Source organism: Mobula hypostoma, chromosome X2 (assembly GCF_963921235.1).
Source record: "Mobula hypostoma chromosome X2, sMobHyp1.1, whole genome shotgun sequence".
Classification (NCBI taxonomy): domain Eukaryota; kingdom Metazoa; phylum Chordata; class Chondrichthyes; order Myliobatiformes; family Myliobatidae; genus Mobula; species Mobula hypostoma.
Genome location: NC_086129.1, coordinates 24,909,881 through 24,927,811, shown reverse-complemented (window position 1 = coordinate 24,927,811; position 17,931 = coordinate 24,909,881). Strand labels below are relative to the sequence as shown.

The 17,931-nt window shown below is 42.0% G+C and overlaps 1 protein-coding gene across 9 annotated transcripts in view; it reads right to left on the bottom strand.

Moving 5' to 3' along the window:
• pknox2 (pbx/knotted 1 homeobox 2) overlaps nt 1-17,931 on the bottom strand; it is a 533,394-nt gene that overhangs the window by 161,215 nt on the left and 354,248 nt on the right. For all 9 annotated transcript variants that reach the window (XM_063038519.1, XM_063038517.1, XM_063038526.1 and 6 more), the window contains one exon: nt 11,457-11,593. In XM_063038519.1, the coding sequence (XP_062894589.1) occupies nt 11,457-11,593 (137 nt within the window). The remainder of the gene's footprint in view (nt 1-11,456; nt 11,594-17,931) is intronic.

Below are 17,931 nucleotides of genomic sequence, written 5' to 3'. Positions count from 1 at the left end.
AAGATTGAAACTTCTGTGGTGCTAATCCATTTTCATGCTTTCTGTCTCTTACTTCCACTGGAATGGCTGTGATCTTCTGGATTTCCCCTACCCTTGGATTCCACTTGCCAGAGCGTGAAGTTCTTCTAATTTCTTAGAAGCTCAGAGGTGAGGATTAAACCTGAGTCACTAGAGTGCGAGGCAGCAGCTCCACAAAACCGCACCTTTCTGCCACTTCGGTGTTCAGGAAAGCTGGGGACTGTGGTGGCATTGATTGAGAATATTTTCAGAAAGGGAATGTCTGAGAAACTGTGAGGGGAATATTCTGGAATTATGTGAATATAACAGATATTAATTCAAGCAAGAACCAGTCTTCAGTTCTTATTATAAATTGCAAGTGGCAAATTGAAGTTAAAAGCACAGGCTGGTTGACAGACTGAGAAATTGCATATGTACTGTATCAGCCAAACCCAAACAATGGGGTTGTGTTAATTGGCCTGCAATCCAGGCAACTATGGGTTTAAGTAATTTGCACCCTTGTGACTTGAGTTCAAGCTGGGAGACCAGGCTACTGTTCTCACTTAGCATATCAAACACGGTCATATCTATAGTTGCAATCAATTTCTGAACTGTTATGTACTCAGAAAGTCAGCTTGCAGAGACACTAATCTTGGGCATCTGGCTCTCTGTCTTCAGAAGTTTTTAGAATATCTGTGTGATAACTTTGTCCCAACAGGGGTTTTTGAACATTGAGGTGTCTGCCATTGCAGATATGTTGTTCAAAGGAAATGCTGTCAACCCAAAATATTGAAGTGAAACCATAGAAGTTGTACTGTATAACCTGTCACCTTTGATTTTAAGAGTATACAAATGCCATGTACTTTTGAGTTTGTGATACTCTACCGAGAGTGTCTCCAGAGGAATGCCGGTTTGTCATGATGACTAAAGGCTTCTATATCACCAGCTTTCATGTCTCTCCGGTGACTTTGATCACAGTCACAACATTTGGGGGCTTGTCTAGGATATGTTCGTGACCTACTGTATGGCCAACAGCCTGAAGCAGTCAAAGACAGTGAGTATCTTTTAAGAGTCGCACCCACATTTAGATCTGTTCAGGTCAATGACCACGGGATCACAAAGAATCAAAGAACACGCAGAGAGCTGAACTAGTAGATATAAAAGTATGTGGTGCATGTGTTAGTGTAAGGGACTAGCTATCAGACAGTTCTCGGTAGCTTGATGAGACAGGGCCACCAGTTATGAAAGGTGGTTACTGACATTCAAAACGCCACAGAGCTGCGTGTACGCTAATTTGGGAGACTGTATAACAGTATACTTGTGAGTATGAGTATGTGTGTGTGTTTTAAATACAAGTTTGAAACCTTAAGTGTAATATAATTTATATGGAAATTAATACATCAGGCACATAAGTGGCAGATTGCAGAGTAGATACTCTGTGTGTGTACTGTTTAATTTTTAGCCATCATCTATATTTTGTGGGAATTAGTGATGAGATATTTGAGGAAGATGTCAGGTATTTCTGTCGGGATGGCACCTATGAGTTCAGACAATGGCACGTCGAGATGACGCCAGCCAGCCCTTAACACTGAGTAGCACCATTTACAGACTCTTCGCCCCTGTGGAGAAGCAGAGCACTTTGTCAGAGCTGCCCTCACTTGAAGTGGGAATTCAGAATTCTGGTATAAGCTGGAAGAAATGATTGAAATTCAACAGATTCATCCAAAGAACATACACATGTTGGTGAAAGCTAAATGTCCAAGGAATATGTGGGAGAGTATGGCCCAGAGAATGTGGGATGGTAATTGGACAACTTGCGAGAATACCAAGAACGAAGAGAGATATCGCTGCTTTAAAGGGGAAGTGAGGCAGCAACTGGGAGGAGGTGAGAGTAACTGGGAACGAAGCTGTCAGTAGTTCAGAGAGCTGATGAACCTGGGTTAAGCAGAGTGTAAATATTGAGCGTATGAGTACTCAGAGTTGGGTAATCCATGGAGGGACGATCCAGTCTTCCTGAAAATGCTGAAGGAAGGCCTGAACTCAGTCCACCAGGAAGTTTTAGATTTAGGGATAGCGGTGAGAACAACCTACCCAGTGATAGTATCATGGGCTGGGAAGAGGGACCAGAGGAATGGGAGGGAAAATCAAAGTGGTTGTAGTAAATGTAGCTACTATGAAGGTGCAGAGAACTTGTTTTGTGTGCCAGCAACTGGGACACCAAAGAAGAAACTGCTGGAATAGACATAGAAAGATCATATGTTACAGCTGTGGCTTTTCAGGCCATCTTTAGAGGCAATGTCCTAAAAGGAGAGAAAGGTGTGAGAGTCACTCACCAAAACAGGCAAAAATGACAGCAGCGCCCTCTCTGTCCAATTTGACTGCTGACCAGATCATAGAGCTGGTGAGGATAGCATCCAGGTCAGAGAAATGGCTGGCGGCAGCCTCCATTGCCAGTACCAGTCACCCATGGATGTACACAAAGGGATTAGGGGGCTGGCAATGTGATATGTTAAAAAAATCTTGGGCACATATATATAGGTTAGGATGCCTAAGACTTTTGCACCGTACTGCATTTGTCAACGTGGAGCAGAGGGCGGGTTCGTTAACCGGTAGGAACAAAGCATGTTGGGAGTGGTGAGGGTGGAGTGCCGTGAGAGGGATGTGGGATAGGTGGCAGAGAAGGAGTGCCAGGGGTTGGGGTATGGCGCAGGTGGAGACTCACCCAGCCCAGAGACCCCAGGCAAAGTCATTTGATTCCAAACAATTGGTTTATTGATCATTACAGAATGTCTCTCTGGTGCTTCCTGCTCCCTTCCGCTTTTCCCAACCATGATTCCCTTCTCCCTGCCCCCTTCCCACTCTCAGTCCACAATAGAGACCCATATCAGAATCTGGTTTATCATCACTCACATGTTATAAAATTTGTTTTTTTTTGCAACAGCAGTACGGTGCAATACATATAATTACTACAGTACTGTGCAAAAGTCTTAGACACCCTAGCTATATATACTGTATGTGCCTAAGACTTTTGCACAGTAACATATATTAGTGGACATCAGTGTTGATAACTGATCTACCCTTTCCAGTGAATGGAGAGGTGGTTTACAGGGAGTGAACCAATGAGGGCAGAGAGCAGTGAACCTCAGGTTCTTGAGAAAGAAGGAGTGCAGCTTCCAGCAGAGTTTTTCAAACAAAGAGGGCACTGTCCTGGGGGTAGACATATTGAGTAAGCCAAGTGCTACCATCGGTTCAAGGAAGGGAGAAATCACATGGACAAGACAGGGAGAGCAAGATTGTATGATTCCCAGAGCAGACAATGTAGCCCACAAAGAGACAGCAGCCCCATACAGGGATGGGAGACAGGGCAATGTGAATGAGTCATGTCTGGAGGTCCCAAAGATTAAAGACAGTCAAGAAGTGTTAAAATCAGTGCAGCCGCCTGCAGAGGCAGCAGCAACTAAAGTAAAGGCTCACTAGAAAGGTGAGAGTACGAAGCAGAAAGGGAATGAGTCTGCAGATCACCAGGCAAAGAGAGAAAATAAACACACGGCAAAAGAAATTAAAAGTATGGAGGAAGAAACTACTGGAGCCAATTCAGTAAGATAATATGGAGATGTGAAGGATCACAGTAACCAGAGTAACATGTTGAGGGACTGAACAAAACAGCAGCAACATAATGCTGATGAGTGAGAGTGAGAGAGTGAACGAGAGAACAATCCTCCCACAGTTGGGTGACCGAGTCTTTTCACTCTCACAGACCAAACAAGGGATCGAGTCTACCCAGTAACAGTGTCATTACAGAAAATCTACGTGATGAACACCAGCCTACTGCTTCACATCCACTTGTAATGGAAGAAGACCTGTGGATGAATAAGAATGGGAACACAAATGCAGAAGGCACGGACAGCGTGTCACCAAGCTATGAATAAAGTGTAAAGAACAATGGTAACTATACTTTATAAGGAAGGCTGTTTCTGGGAAGTAGATGGCTATTTATATAGATCAGGACAGAGAGATATTGGGAAAAGAGATGAGAAGGGATTCAAGTTATGACAGACATCAAGTTCTACAACCTTGATGGCAAGGCAGATTGAGAAAAAGAAGAAATTTCACACAGCACCTGAGAGCAATCATGCCAACCAGGAATGGGAGTGGAAACAAATGAGCTGAGCTCTTTCAGTGATCGAAAGGACAATCTGGGTGGGGGTGCCAGTGGGGTGAAGTCCTTTCAGCTATTCTAATAGAGACCACCCCAAACCCTCCTGTAGATCAATCAAAGGGGCTGAGAGACCTGTCAGATTATTTGGACAATCCACTGTCATGGCGTGGAATGTGAACTGCTGCACAGTTACCTTGTTGGTGCCTTGCACACAGAGTAACTACTGATAGCCATTGCTGAGTTTCAGCTATCAGAGATTGAAAGGGTAAAGATAAGGATATGATTAAACTGCAATGAGCCAACAGGGAAGGGAGCAACAAGCACATGAATGACAAAGCTACATTTTAAAGACGTGTTGGCATTGAGAGGATAAAGTATCCAAGAAGCGGATGTGTTCAAATATCTGGAACATTTTATTACCATCGCTTCTCAGTCTTGTAGATAGCCAGTTAGGGATGTTAGACAGGGCAGATATAGGTACACATAGGGACATGATAGGTTAGTAATTGAGGAAGGGATTGGAAGTAAAGGGCATTTTTGCTGCCTTACTTAATTAGATCCTCCTTTATGTTTGGCCTCCTGGGACAGATTTCTGTCCAGGAGGGGTCAAGAGGAGGGTGTGTTAGGGAGTATTTGAGTTATGTGAATATAGCAGATAATAATTCAAACAAGCACCAGTCTTCAGTTTTATTGTAAATTGCAAGCAGTAAATTGTAGTTAAACTGGCCCACAAAGCATGAGATTGCATATGCAACAGTCAAATGTTAAGGCAACGGGGTTGTGCTAACTGGCCTGCAATCTAGGCAACTATTGGTTTAAGTAATTTGCACCATTGTAACTTGAGTTCAAGCTGGCAGACCAGGCTCATGTTCTCACTTAGCATATCAAACATGGTCATAACTATAGTTTCAATCAATCTCTAATTGTCGTGTACTCAGAAATCAGCTCACACAGACACTAATCTTGGGTGTCTGGCTCTTTGTCTTCAGAAGTTTTTAAGAATATCTGTGTCATTAGTTTGTACCAGTGGGGGTGTTTGCACATTCAGAGGTGTCTCCCATTGTAGATATTATTCAAAAGAAGCATTGTCAACCCAAATATTAAAGTAAATGATGCTGTAATGATTGAAATTGTATGTATCACCTACTGTTACCTTTGATCTTAAGGATATACAAAAGTGATTTACTTTTGAGTCTGTGAGACTCTACCGAGAGTGCCTCCAGTATCGTTTGCTATGATGGAGAAAGACTTCTATACCACCAGCTTCCGTATCTCTCTGGTGACTTCGATCACAGTCACAACAGAAAGATTCAAAGAAGGCATCTGTTTAGAATTAAACACGGGTGTAATAATGCTGTTGAGACTATGCTGTACTCCGCCAGCTAATGGAAAATATACCGAAGAGCAAATATGCAGACACATTGGAGAGAAATGCAATATCCATAGACTTCAACTATCCATAGACTTGTAGGCCTTATGGGGCAAAGGGCAAGTGGAGTCTCTGAAGAGAACTTTCTCAAGCATGACGTTTGCTCAGTGAGGAAGGCAGTATAGCTGGCCATAGCTTCAGGAAATGAGCTAGCAAACAGGAGAACACTCAGTAGGGGAAGAAACAGCAGTGATTAGAACATAATGTTTAAAAAATTATGGAAAAGGATATAGACCATTCATGGTCAAAAGCATCAATTGGAGAAAGGCCAGTTTCACTGGGTTGAAAACACATCTGGTTCGGTACACTGGAATCAAAGGTTGGCAGGCAAAACTGTAATTGAACAATGGGAGGTTTTTAATGAGAGATGTCTTTGCTAGATTCTAAGCATGTTCCCATAGGGAGAAGGTAAGGAAATTAAAACCAGAGCTCTATGTGTGACTGAAAGGTAGAATGTGAAACAGTATGGAAAAGAGAAAGGTTATGACATATGTTAATGCAAGTCAAAACCTGACTGATCACAGAAAGGTTAAAAAAAAATGGAAATAAGAGGCAGTAAGCAAGAGAAAAGATTGGCAGTAAGCAGAAAAGGGAACCCAAGAATATTTTTTAGCCATGTGGAAAGAACAGAGTGAAAAATAGTGAAAATGGAGAGATTCCATAAGGAAAATATATCCATGGAGGCAAAGGGAAATTCTGAGGCATCAAAGGCGATTACATCATCTGTTTTCACCATGGACGAAGATGCTATTGAATTCTGAGACAAAGTATTCTCAAGTTATCCCTTGAATTTACATGACTAAATATGCCTCTCTTAACTCAGTGGTCGACTTTTCACTTCAGTCCTTATTTATAGAAGTCCCAGTTCAGACACTTCAACATCTATCCGCAGCCACCGCAGTACTGTTAGAGGAAGTCATTTTTCAGATTTCTTTTGGGTGAGACATTATCTGCCCTTGCAAGAGGGCATAATAAAACCTTTGACAACATGTGAAGATCATTATAGATGTTCTCTCCACATTTCTGGCCAATATTTCTCCCTTGGTCAACAGCAAAAAAAAAAATGTGATTAACTGATTGTCATTTTTGTACCTCCTTTTGCAAGGATTGGCTGCTACAATTTAGATACTTTTACACTAACAATGAGCAAGGTTTTATCAATGCAGTTTGTGGATTGGATTCTATAGTTCACGTTATGATGTGTTTCTGGTTGGTCCCATTTTTGTTACTATTTTGGGCAACTTTGAACTGGGGTGGTCTGCAGATAATGAACACCGAGCTGAACTAAATATGCTTCGTCTCCCTCTTCGATTTTGTGTTTTTCACCCTTTTTTTGTTGTCGTTTGAGCGATTTGTTTTTTCTTCTGCACATGGGAGATGGTTTGATGTTTTTCTTTGAACGGGTTCCATGGTGTTTCTTTGTTTCATGGCTATCTGTGGGGAAGACAAATCTCAGGGTTGTACACTACATATATACTCTGATAATAAATGTATTTCAATAATAAACAGGGTGTGAAGTGTGAGTTGGCTACGGTGGACTGGGAAACTATAAGAAAATGTTTGGTAGTACTCAAGCAAAGGCTAAGATTTAAAGAATTAATGTACAGTTTTCAGTAAATATATGTGGCTTTCAGACATACAAACCCAACAAGAAAAGTGGTCCAACCATGGCTAATAAGTAAAAGATACTATTAGATCAAAGGAAAATTCGGAATTCTGTAGAGCAGAACCAAGAAATTAACAAAAAGAGGAAAAGCTCAAAGAATAATCCAGTGAAGAACATGAAAACCAGGCTTCTGTGGATATATATTGTACAAAGGAAAATACAGTGGATCCTGGTTAATTGGGACACATCAGGACCAATACATTTTGGCCCAATTAAGTGGCTGCCCTAATTAGCTGAAGTTTCATGGAAATAGTTAAAGAGATATAAAAAAACAAGCTACTGCTTAACTAAGTAACAAATTATGTATTTAAGTGAAATACAGAGCAAATCAAAACACTACCAATGCTACTACAGTACTATAAAACTGTGTATTAGTTTCTAATGCTTATCTATGGAGGAATTCATCCAGTGTACATGGCCGTTTATGGAGGGGGTAGAGCTTCTGGTGAAGGGGCTTGTCATATCCATTCAGGAACAGCTCACTCACCTTTGATCCCCACTGGGCACTCAGCTTTTACCTTTGACTCAAAGTAGCAGTTTGCATGCCACAGTGGCCACACCCCAGCACACCCCTTCGACAAACAGGCTAAAGCAGGCGAGGGCAGTCAGTGGGCTTCATATCCCAGTGAAATAGGGACATGCCTGTCCTAGCATGCGATGTCATTTCCGGCAGACTGAGCGGGTGAGGTCAACAGTGAGATCCAATGGCCAAGAAGGCGGTTCTGCAATGCGTGGTGGAGAGCGAAGGGCATGATGAGGCACAGAAGAAGCCATAGCTTTCCCCTGCAACCAAGGAAGACCCCAGTTTGTCATGACTAATTGTACCACTGGACCTGGTCTTCCGCGGTCACAAGGGTGGAATGGATTTTCCACTTTAAAAACTCTTTCCACAAGTTTCACTGTCATTGTCGGATACGACAGACAACCAACACACTGCCGTGTTCTTTTGATCGACTATAATTTAACAAAATTAGCAGATACTGGTGTAGATAATGGACTGCCTTCATACAATGCTTTCGACAAATGCATCCTCCAAATCTTCATTTTCATTGTAACATTTAAGATGATAATTGATACTTTCAAATCCTTCATAGTTCCTAACTAGTTTCATTTTCACTCCTGGCCATTTCTGGCATCTCCAAGCCTGGATGCTTGAAACCGCAGTGCGCAAAACAGTTCTAAGTTGTCTTACTGCTTATTTCTCGCCAACTATCACTGACAAAAATCACTGCTTTTTGAACAGATACATGCCCAACTGACGTTATTTAAATACTGTTCGCTCTAAGCATAGTTTCATGCCTAATAGCCACACAAGTTTACACGTATGATGCTAGTTACAAACTATTCAGCAACAGTTTCCTGTCCTAATCAAGCAGCTTAGTGTCCAAAGTGAATGAAGGGAATATTGGCTATTTTCTCAACCAGTTTTTGCTCTTTAAGAGCTCTCCCAAATAAGTGTCTGCCCCAATTAACCAGAATCCACTGATTTAGCAAATTTTATGTGGATTATTCACAGAATGAAACAACAGAAGTTATATTGGGAATAAGACAAATGAAAAGAAAAATTATTATTTTGCACGGGTCCTCATAGAAGTGAGCACAGAAACCTCTCCAAAATAATGGAGAACTTCAATCCAGGATGAAAGATGAGATTAAAGTAATTAACATCAGTTATGAACAAGACATAAGAATTGGTTAGAAAAATGGAGAAATTAAGAGTACTGAATGTGAATTTCATGCCAAGATTTTGGTAAATTGATTCCAAAATTTCATAGATTCTAAATTGTTCCCAGAGAATAGAAGACAGTAAATGTAATTTCACTACTTAAGAAAGGAGGAAGGAAACAGGACCAGCAACACTCACAACACGCTGGAGGAACTCAGCAGGTCGGGCAGCATCCGTGGAAAAGATCGGTCGACGTTTCGGGCCAGAACCCTTTGTCAGGACTGTAGAGGGAAGGGGCAGAGGCCCTATAAAGAAGGTGGGGGGAAGGTGGGAAGGAGAAGGCTGGTAGGTTCCAGGTGAAAAACCAGTAAGGGGAAAGATCAAGGGGTGGGGGAGGGGAAGCAGGGAGGGGATAGACAGGAAAGGTAAAGAAGGAATAGGGGAAAGCACAATGGGTAGTAGAAGGAGGCGGAACCATGAGGGAGGTGATAGGCAGCTGGGAGAGGGGGCAGAGTGACATAGGGATAGAGGAAGGGAGGGGGAGGGAATTACTGAAAGTTGGAGAATTCTATGTTCATACCAAGGGGCTGGGTAAAAGTAAAAATGTTAGAATCTAATTTTAAGGCAGTGGTAGTTATAGATAGCTTTGGCAGAGCCAACGTAAATTTTCACAAGACAAATCATGTTTTTTTGGAGATTATATCCAGAAGTATAGGTAACGATAAACCAAAAGGCATAGTATTTCTGAAGGCCTTTGATAAGGTGCCATGCAAGAGATTTGTTAAACAATATTACAGCAGATTACATTGGGGATATTAAACTGTCCTGGACTGGTGACTGGTTAATGGAGAGAAAAGAAAGTAGGAATTAGTAGGTCATTCTGGTTTGGAAGACTGATTAGTGGAGTGATGCAGGGATCAGTCAGGTAGCCTCAGAAGCCAAAATCCATATCGAAGACACTAAGTGCATGATATCCTGAATGACCAAATCTTGACTTATTTCCCCACTTGGTTCTACCTGCCCATCACTCCTCACCATTCCTTGGTCCATCTATCACCTACCAGTTCCAGCCTCCCTCCTCTCCGACCTCAGTCATAATGCTGGGTCCCAACCTGAAGTATCAACGATTCTTTTCCTTTCGCAAATGTTGCCTGACTTGCTGAATTCCTCCAGCGGTTTGTTTTTTTGCTCCAGATTCCAGCATCTTATGCCTCCTTATTTTGAGAAGGTGGCTCTTGGTTCTAGCAAGAGGAACTACTGTTCATGCAACCACTATGTAAAAGCTAGAAAGGTCTGCATGTTTCAATGAGATCACTTCCCATTCTTCTAAAACCTAAAGTGCAAGGCCAATCAGTTCAACTTCTCCTCCTAAGGCAACCCCACAGAATCCCAGAAGTTATCCCACTTTCTTGTTTATTATGTATATTCTTCCTTGGGCAAGGAGAGTAGGTGGAACAAAATATTCCAGAAATAGTCTCAAGACAGAATGTAATTGCAGTATCACATCTTCACTCTTGCATCCAGATTCTCTCACAATAAAGGCTAACACACCATTTGCCTTCCCAATAGCATGCTGTTTCTGTCTAATAGGTTTCTCTGATTCCTGTAAATGGAGTCCTATGTCCTTCTGAACACCAACGCAATTTAAGAAATGTCACAATTTAAATAATAATCTGTTTCTCTCTTGTTGCTACTAATGAGGATGACTTCACACTTAATCATATTATAAGCCATTTGTCAAGTCTTCGTCCATTCAGTCTGTCTTCGCCCATTTATACTCCAGAAGCAGACAGTGAAAAAAGAAGGACCAAAGGTAATCAAGCCATGGAACTTTGTTGGAAAAGTATGGTGATATGTTTGAAGATAACTCCACAATCTAGTGTCATCAGTTCATGAAGCATTGAACACAGTGAAACATGCATCACTTACAACTCTCATCGATAGGGAAATGTCTCTTTACACCCAGTCACTGGAAACTTAATAGAGAGGAACTACTGATAAACCTGTAGTATAAAATGTAACAGCTCAAACAAGCTAGTGAAATGGTACTGGTCAAAGAGTAAACTCAAGGACACGGACTTGTGCAGTTTAACTTTAGGATTATATTGCGTCTTCTCTCATTTGCATAGGAACATAGAGTGCTTAGAAACTCATCCAAATCCTTTGTGAGTATTTCTGTTCAACCTTACAGCACTCAGATTTCCTTCTTACACCTTTATACTGCTCTATGGATAGTTGTACTTGCACACATCTCCATGCATTCCTTTCATACTTGTAAACTGGTGGACAGATTTTATTACCTCTGCCCTGTTTATGTGTGCACTTTTCAAAACTCTGCGTTATGTAATAAATGAATTTTGTACCACCATCCAGCACGGTATAGGCTGGTCTTGCCTCTACTCTGCATGCCTTTTCATTTCTGACCTCTGCTTTGACCACATTTTCATATCTGTATAATTATCCCTTTATACTTGCACGTCATACTGTATATTCTTCACATTCAAACACTGCTCCGCATGGTATTTATAGCTGTACATACCTGTACACTGCTCTTTTGTCAGACTCCAGCTGTGCTTGAGGATCAAGTGGTACAGTGGCTACAGGAGTAGCAGCTGTGGAGGATGCTGGAATATGCACTGGCTGTGTCTTGGTAGTCTGCTGTGCCGTGGCCGTCATCTGTCCAGGATGAAAGATAACAAAGCTTTAAAGTGATGCTTCACCTCAGAACTAATTTGAGGAGCTTGTTAGATCAAAGTACCTTATGCTCTCCCTCTTCTTTACAGTACAGATACACTGAAATTCTTTAGCCAAGGATGGGATGGGATACATTTCATAATTCTTCAAAATGGCAGGTAACACATGCTGCCCCGGCTAACAAATAGGTTCTGTTTCTAAAGGCGTCCATTTGTCGATTTTGTGTATTTTCTGTCTTTTGGACAAAAATCACTGATCTGGTAATCATTCCTACAGGGTACTCTAATAAATGGCATCAAAAGCACAAAAGACTATAAGAAAGAGTAATTATGAAAAGTGGAGAGAAAGGTGGTAAAAACTAGTTCCATTATGAGAGAATAATGGTAGAGTATTATGAGAGCCATTTAGGTGTTCCTAAGACAGGCTTTATAACACAACAATGGATTGAAATTGTTAGTAGATAAACCTTTGCTATGACTGGCTAGTAAAAAACAAAATCCCCAAATGCAGCGGTCAAGCTAAAGACTATCCCAGTGGTCAAATATTTTAATTCCCATTCCCATTCTGACATGTCTGTCCATGGCCTACTCTTGTGCCATGATGAGGCCACCTTCAGGGTGGAGGAGCAACAATTTATATTCCATCTGGGTAGCCTCCAACCTGATTTCCCCTTCTGGTAAAAAAAAATCCCCCCCCCCGCTTCTATTTCCCACTCTAGCCTCACCTCTTCTTTCCCTGATGGTCCTCCTCCTTCCCTTTCTCCTATGGTTCACTCTCCTCTCCTTTCAGATTCCTTCCTCTCCAGCCCTTTACCTTTTTTATCTGCCTGGCTTTACCTATAACCTTCCCCTCGCCCCACCTTTTTATTCTGGCATCTTCCACCTTCCTTTACAGTCCTGAAGAAGGGTCTCGACCCAAAACATCAACTGCTTACTCATTTCCATAGATGCTGGCTGGCCTGCGGCATTTTGTGTGTTGCTGAAGACTATTCATTCCAAACCACTGGCTTCAGCAGTAAAGACCCAAGAGTTCTGGATGCAGTAATAAATGAGACTGGCCCTAAAGGAGTAAAGCAGCATGCACAGGTGGGTAAAGAAATACAACATTGGTTTCGATTCCCAAAATGATTCTGGGAATAATAGGTGGGCTTGGTTAATAAAAAACAAGGAGACACAACTTCTTTTGCACTGAAGTCTAAAGAGGTCATTGAATCAGGAGCCAGAATGGGCTGTTCTATCTTCATATGACAGCCCAGGCAAGTCCACATCTTGCACTGTGCCAGGGTCTAATGTACCAGGCGTCCAAGATGCATCAAGTTTTGGATATCAGTGAGGTGGGGAACTCTGCGCTTTTTGCTCTTGATAATGCGACCAACCGCAATTTCTCTCTAAAGAGTAGGAAGCAGTGAACAAAAAGCTGTGGCAAGAGGCACCCCTCAGCTTTCAATGTTAAGTCTCCGTTATTTACATTAAATATCAATAAATTGGATTTGGGAAGTAAGAGGAAACAATCAAAGTATCACGAGTTCTGGTGAAAATATAAAAGACTGGACTACTACATAGTTGGGTTTGCAGAGTGGACAGACCGATTCTCGATGCATAGTCTAGAAGAATGATGTTAGAAAGAAACAAGATTTTAAACAGCAGAGAGCTGTATGTGAGCAGGTACATCGATTATTAAAGACAGCAGTGTGAGTGGGTGAAATCATTAAAAATTAAATCAGGCTCCTTACATACTGCATCTAAGAGCAAGAAGTTATTGCTAAGATAGTATGACTATAGCCCCACATAAAAATTGAACGAGAGCTTCTAACCTGAATGGGTTAATACCACGGGTGCAGCGCCTTTACTCAGTTCATTTTTGGAAGGAGACAATAATTAATTGAATGAAATGCACATCCCTGAATGTTACAACTTAGTGTTGTTGTTTCTAGCAGTCAGTTCACATTGAAAACAGCAGTCAATCAAAGAAGATAACCAATGGCAGCTTAGAAACTATAACTGAATAGACATCTAAGGATTTTAATTCATGTCAGAACAAAGCAGCAATGATTAAAGGGCTGAACTGCAGCCCATCCAGTCGTAAAATCTTTCATTAAATGTTTAAGGCCCAATCTCACTTTACAAAGTCCCTCCATTAATCTTATTACTTCCTCTGCACCCTGTGGTATTTAACACAAATGAGCTAAATGGGTTTCAATTCATTTACTGACACCTCAAAAGATCTCTGGGAAGGGACTGTCAATTCAGTGTGTCTGAACGCCAGAGCAGTTCCAACAGTAGCTTGCCAAATCTACCATCACCGAGGGAGCTTTTGCTCTTATATGTCTCTGGATCTGCCTTTGGGACGACCTGGGGCATGGATCTGGTTGTCTTGTCATCAGCACTATATAGAGTCCTGGTCATCTCACTACGGGAAGGATGAGGTCGAACCAGAAAGAGTGCAGAAGAGATGCAAGAGGATCCGTTACAAAAGGAGAGTGGATTGGCTGGGTTTGTTCTCACTGGACTGTAAGGAGACTGAGGGGTGACCTTATAGAAATTCATACAATTACTTGGAAGGTTCTAGGTAGGATAGATGATAGGGTTTCTATAGAAGTACAGAAGACAGCATTTTGACTGGTTCCATTGTTGCCCGGTCTGGAGGATCTCAAGTGGATGCAAAGGATTGTGAACTCAGCCAGTTCCATCTCAGGCACAACACTTCCCCCAGTAAGGACATCTTTAAGAGGCAGTATTTCAGGAAAGTGGCATCCATCATTAAGGACCCTCACCATTCAGGACATGCTCTCTTCTTGTTACTGCCTTCAGAGAGGAGGTACAGGAGTGACAAGACACACATTCAACAATACAGAAACAGCTTTTTCCCCTCTACCATCAGATTTCTGAACAGACCATGAACTCATGACCACTCCATTTTTATTCCTTTTATTTTGCATGATTTATTATGTCATTTATGTTAATTTTATGTATTTGCACTGTATTGTTGCTGCAAAACTACAGATTTCACCTTATGTAAAACAGTGATATTAAAGTTGATTCTGATAGATGGTCAGAGTCTCGCTCCCAGAGTAAGGGAACCTAAAACTCGAGGGAGCAAGTGAGAGGGGAGAAATTTAAAGAAGATCTGAGGGGAAAGTGCTTCACACAGAGGGTGGCAGTGATTTGGAATGAGCTACCAGAGGAGGTGGTAGAGGCAGAAGCAATTACAATGCTTAGAGGGCATTTGAATAGTTACTAGGGTAGGGAAGGTGTAAAGGGATATTGGCCCAATGCAGGTCTAATACACTAACATGGGATGGGTGCAGCTAGCCATCTGGTTGGCAACGAGGAGTTAGGCCTGTTTCTGTAGTATACAGCTATATGACCGTAACCAGATGCAGACTCCAACCACTAGATCACATGAAGGGTCCAGATTGAAAGGTTTTGGCCTGAAATATCTATTGTTTATTAGTTTTCCGTTGATACTGCCTGACCTGCTGAGTTCCTCCAGCATTTTGTGTGTTGCTCAAGATTACCAGCATCTGCAGAATCGCTTGTTTTTTGTTAAAGCAGGCAATTGTTTTAATACCACTACTTTTCTTAGTGTGATATGCTATGAGGCCATGGCCAGTTAACTATTCTATCTGCTGGGTCTCCAATTCTTATTGGGGAACAAAAATAAAAGTACTATACTGCACTTCCAGTTATTCACCCAACACAGCAAGTAATAGAAATGGAAAAGAGCTGATCTTGAACAGCCCCACATTCATATCAGAATCCGAATCAGGTTTATTATCACCGGCATGTGACGTGAAACTTGTTAACTTAGCAGCAGCAGTTCAATGCAATATATAATCTAGCAGAGAGAGAAATAATATATAATAATAATAAAATAAAACATAATAAATAAACAAGTCAATCAATTACATATATTGAATAGATTGTTTAAAAATGTGCAAAAACAGAAATACTGTATATTAAAAAGTGAGGTAGTGTCCAAAGCTTCAATATCCATTTAGGAATCGGATGGCAGAGGGGAAGAAGCTGTTCCTGAATTGCGGACTGTGTGCCTTCAGGCTTCTGTACCTCCTACCTGATGGCAACAGTGAGAAAAGTTCATGCCCTGGGTGCTGGAAGTCTTTAATAATGGACGCTGCCTTTCTGAGACACCACACCCTGAAGATGTCCTGGGTACTTTGTAGGCTAGTGTCCAAGATGGAACTAACTAGGTTTACAACCTTCTGCAGCTTCTTTCGGTCCTGTGCAGTAGCCCCTCCATACCAGACACTGATGCAGCCTGTCAGAATGCTCTCCATGGTACATCTATAGAAGTTTTTGAGTGTATTTGTTGACATGCCAAATCTCTTCAAACTCCTAATGAAGTATAGCCGCCGTCTTGCCTTCTTTATGACTACATCAATATGTAAAACAGCATTGGCCTTGCAATACTAGTCAACAGCTAATCTTATCAAGTAAACGGTAACACTTACTCTGAAATGGGCCACCTTCACATATGTCAGTAATGCTAGGGAGTTTACAACTTTTGCTCCAATCCTGTCTCATACCTTCCACCAGAGAGAGCTCCAATCCAGTTCCACTTTCCCTAAAAACCATGCAATCTTCCACAAATTCAACCAGTACTCCTCCATTCCAACATCAGAAACTGCTCAAATCCTGATGCCTCGGTCCCTTAACCAGAAACCAATGCAACCCAGCAGCCTTGGCCCCAAAGTCGGATGCTCCCATGCAATCAAAGCCTTTCTGTCCAAAAGGGATACTCTGCTCCATTCCATCCCAGGCTGCTCTTCGAATGGGGAACCTGCTCCATTGAAATCCTTTCCCCTTCTGAACAGCACGAGGCCACCTTTCCTCTATAGCCAATTCCTTGCATGCTGAGGCAGCTGGGGGTGGGGGAGTTGAGAAACTGCCATCCAACAAATAGCGTGCTTGACAGAACAGGCACTTGGTACAGATGATTTGGTGGGCAATGAAAAGGAGAGCTGTTGTGCTACCTGACACAAGGGAAAAGCTTCTCTCCTTCCCCCTCCCATTCCCTCCCCTAGGGAACTCTTTCTGGATTTTGATCTCAATCCCATTTTATTAAACAGTCAATTTGTTTCTCAAGGGAGTGACAAGGATAAGGTTGCTTGGTTCATTATCAGCTCTTTCAAAAGCCATAAATTCTTAATCCCTGCTTCAGTGTGAATTAAATTGGGCTCTTCACACTCAACTAACCCCATTCTACATTCCTTTGTACTTCCAGCTCTTAAATCTCCACAGGTTTTTAAGTTTTATTTGGTCGTCTCACGCTCACCTACTACAGATACCAGTCTCCCCAGAGACCTCTATAGAAGCTTAGTCGTTGTGCTATCAAGCCTGTGGAAATGACTGACAGCCACTGTCTGCAATAAATCCCTCCACCACAAATCCTCAAGGACAGAATTTATGCGCAAAGAACAAAGAAGCTTAATTTAAGACATTCCAATTTATTTTCATTCTCCTGATCACTGGGCAAATCAGAGCGGCAGCAGATTGTTAATGAGTGGGTGCTTGATGAGTCTATTTGTCTCAATATGTACCACAGAGCTCTGACAAGATAAATCAGCACCCTGTGTTACAGTATGTACTTGTGCCAGCTCCCCAGGCATTTTAGGTAACCAGTTCAATGTCCAGCACCATAAGAAGGCATACACAGACCAATATCACTCTAGTTTCAATCCCTGATAGAATCACAGAATTCGAGAATCAGGAAATGAGGCTATTCGGCCCTCCATGCCCATAATGACCAGTGGGCACCCATCTGTATTAATCTTATCTTTCAGCACTTCACCCATCGCCTTCTGTACCTCAGCAATTGAAGTGCTTGTCTACACACTTCTTAAATGCTCAGCGACTCTGCTACCACCACTCTGATCTCTCTAAATTGCTTACACCTTATTCCAAATCTAGGTTCTCTAGATTAGTCTACCTCTGATATGGGGAAAAGTTTCCCACAGTGTATGAAGCATGGTGCTGGCTGCAATATGCTGTGGGTATGCTTCACTGCAGCAGGCCCTGAAAGGCTTGTAAAGGTAGAGGGTAAAATACAGGGAAATCTTGGAATAAAACCCGATGCAGTCTGCAAGAGTGCTGCGACTTGGGGGAAGATTTGTTTTCCAGCAAGACAATGACCCCAAGCATAAACCCAAAGCTACACAGCAATGGCTTGAAAACAACTAGGTTAATGTCCTGGAGTGGCCAAGTCAGAGCCCAGACCTCAACTGAAATGAGAATTTGTGGCTGGACTTGAAAAGGGCTGTTCACTCAAGATCCCCATGCAATCTGACAAGAGCTTGAGCA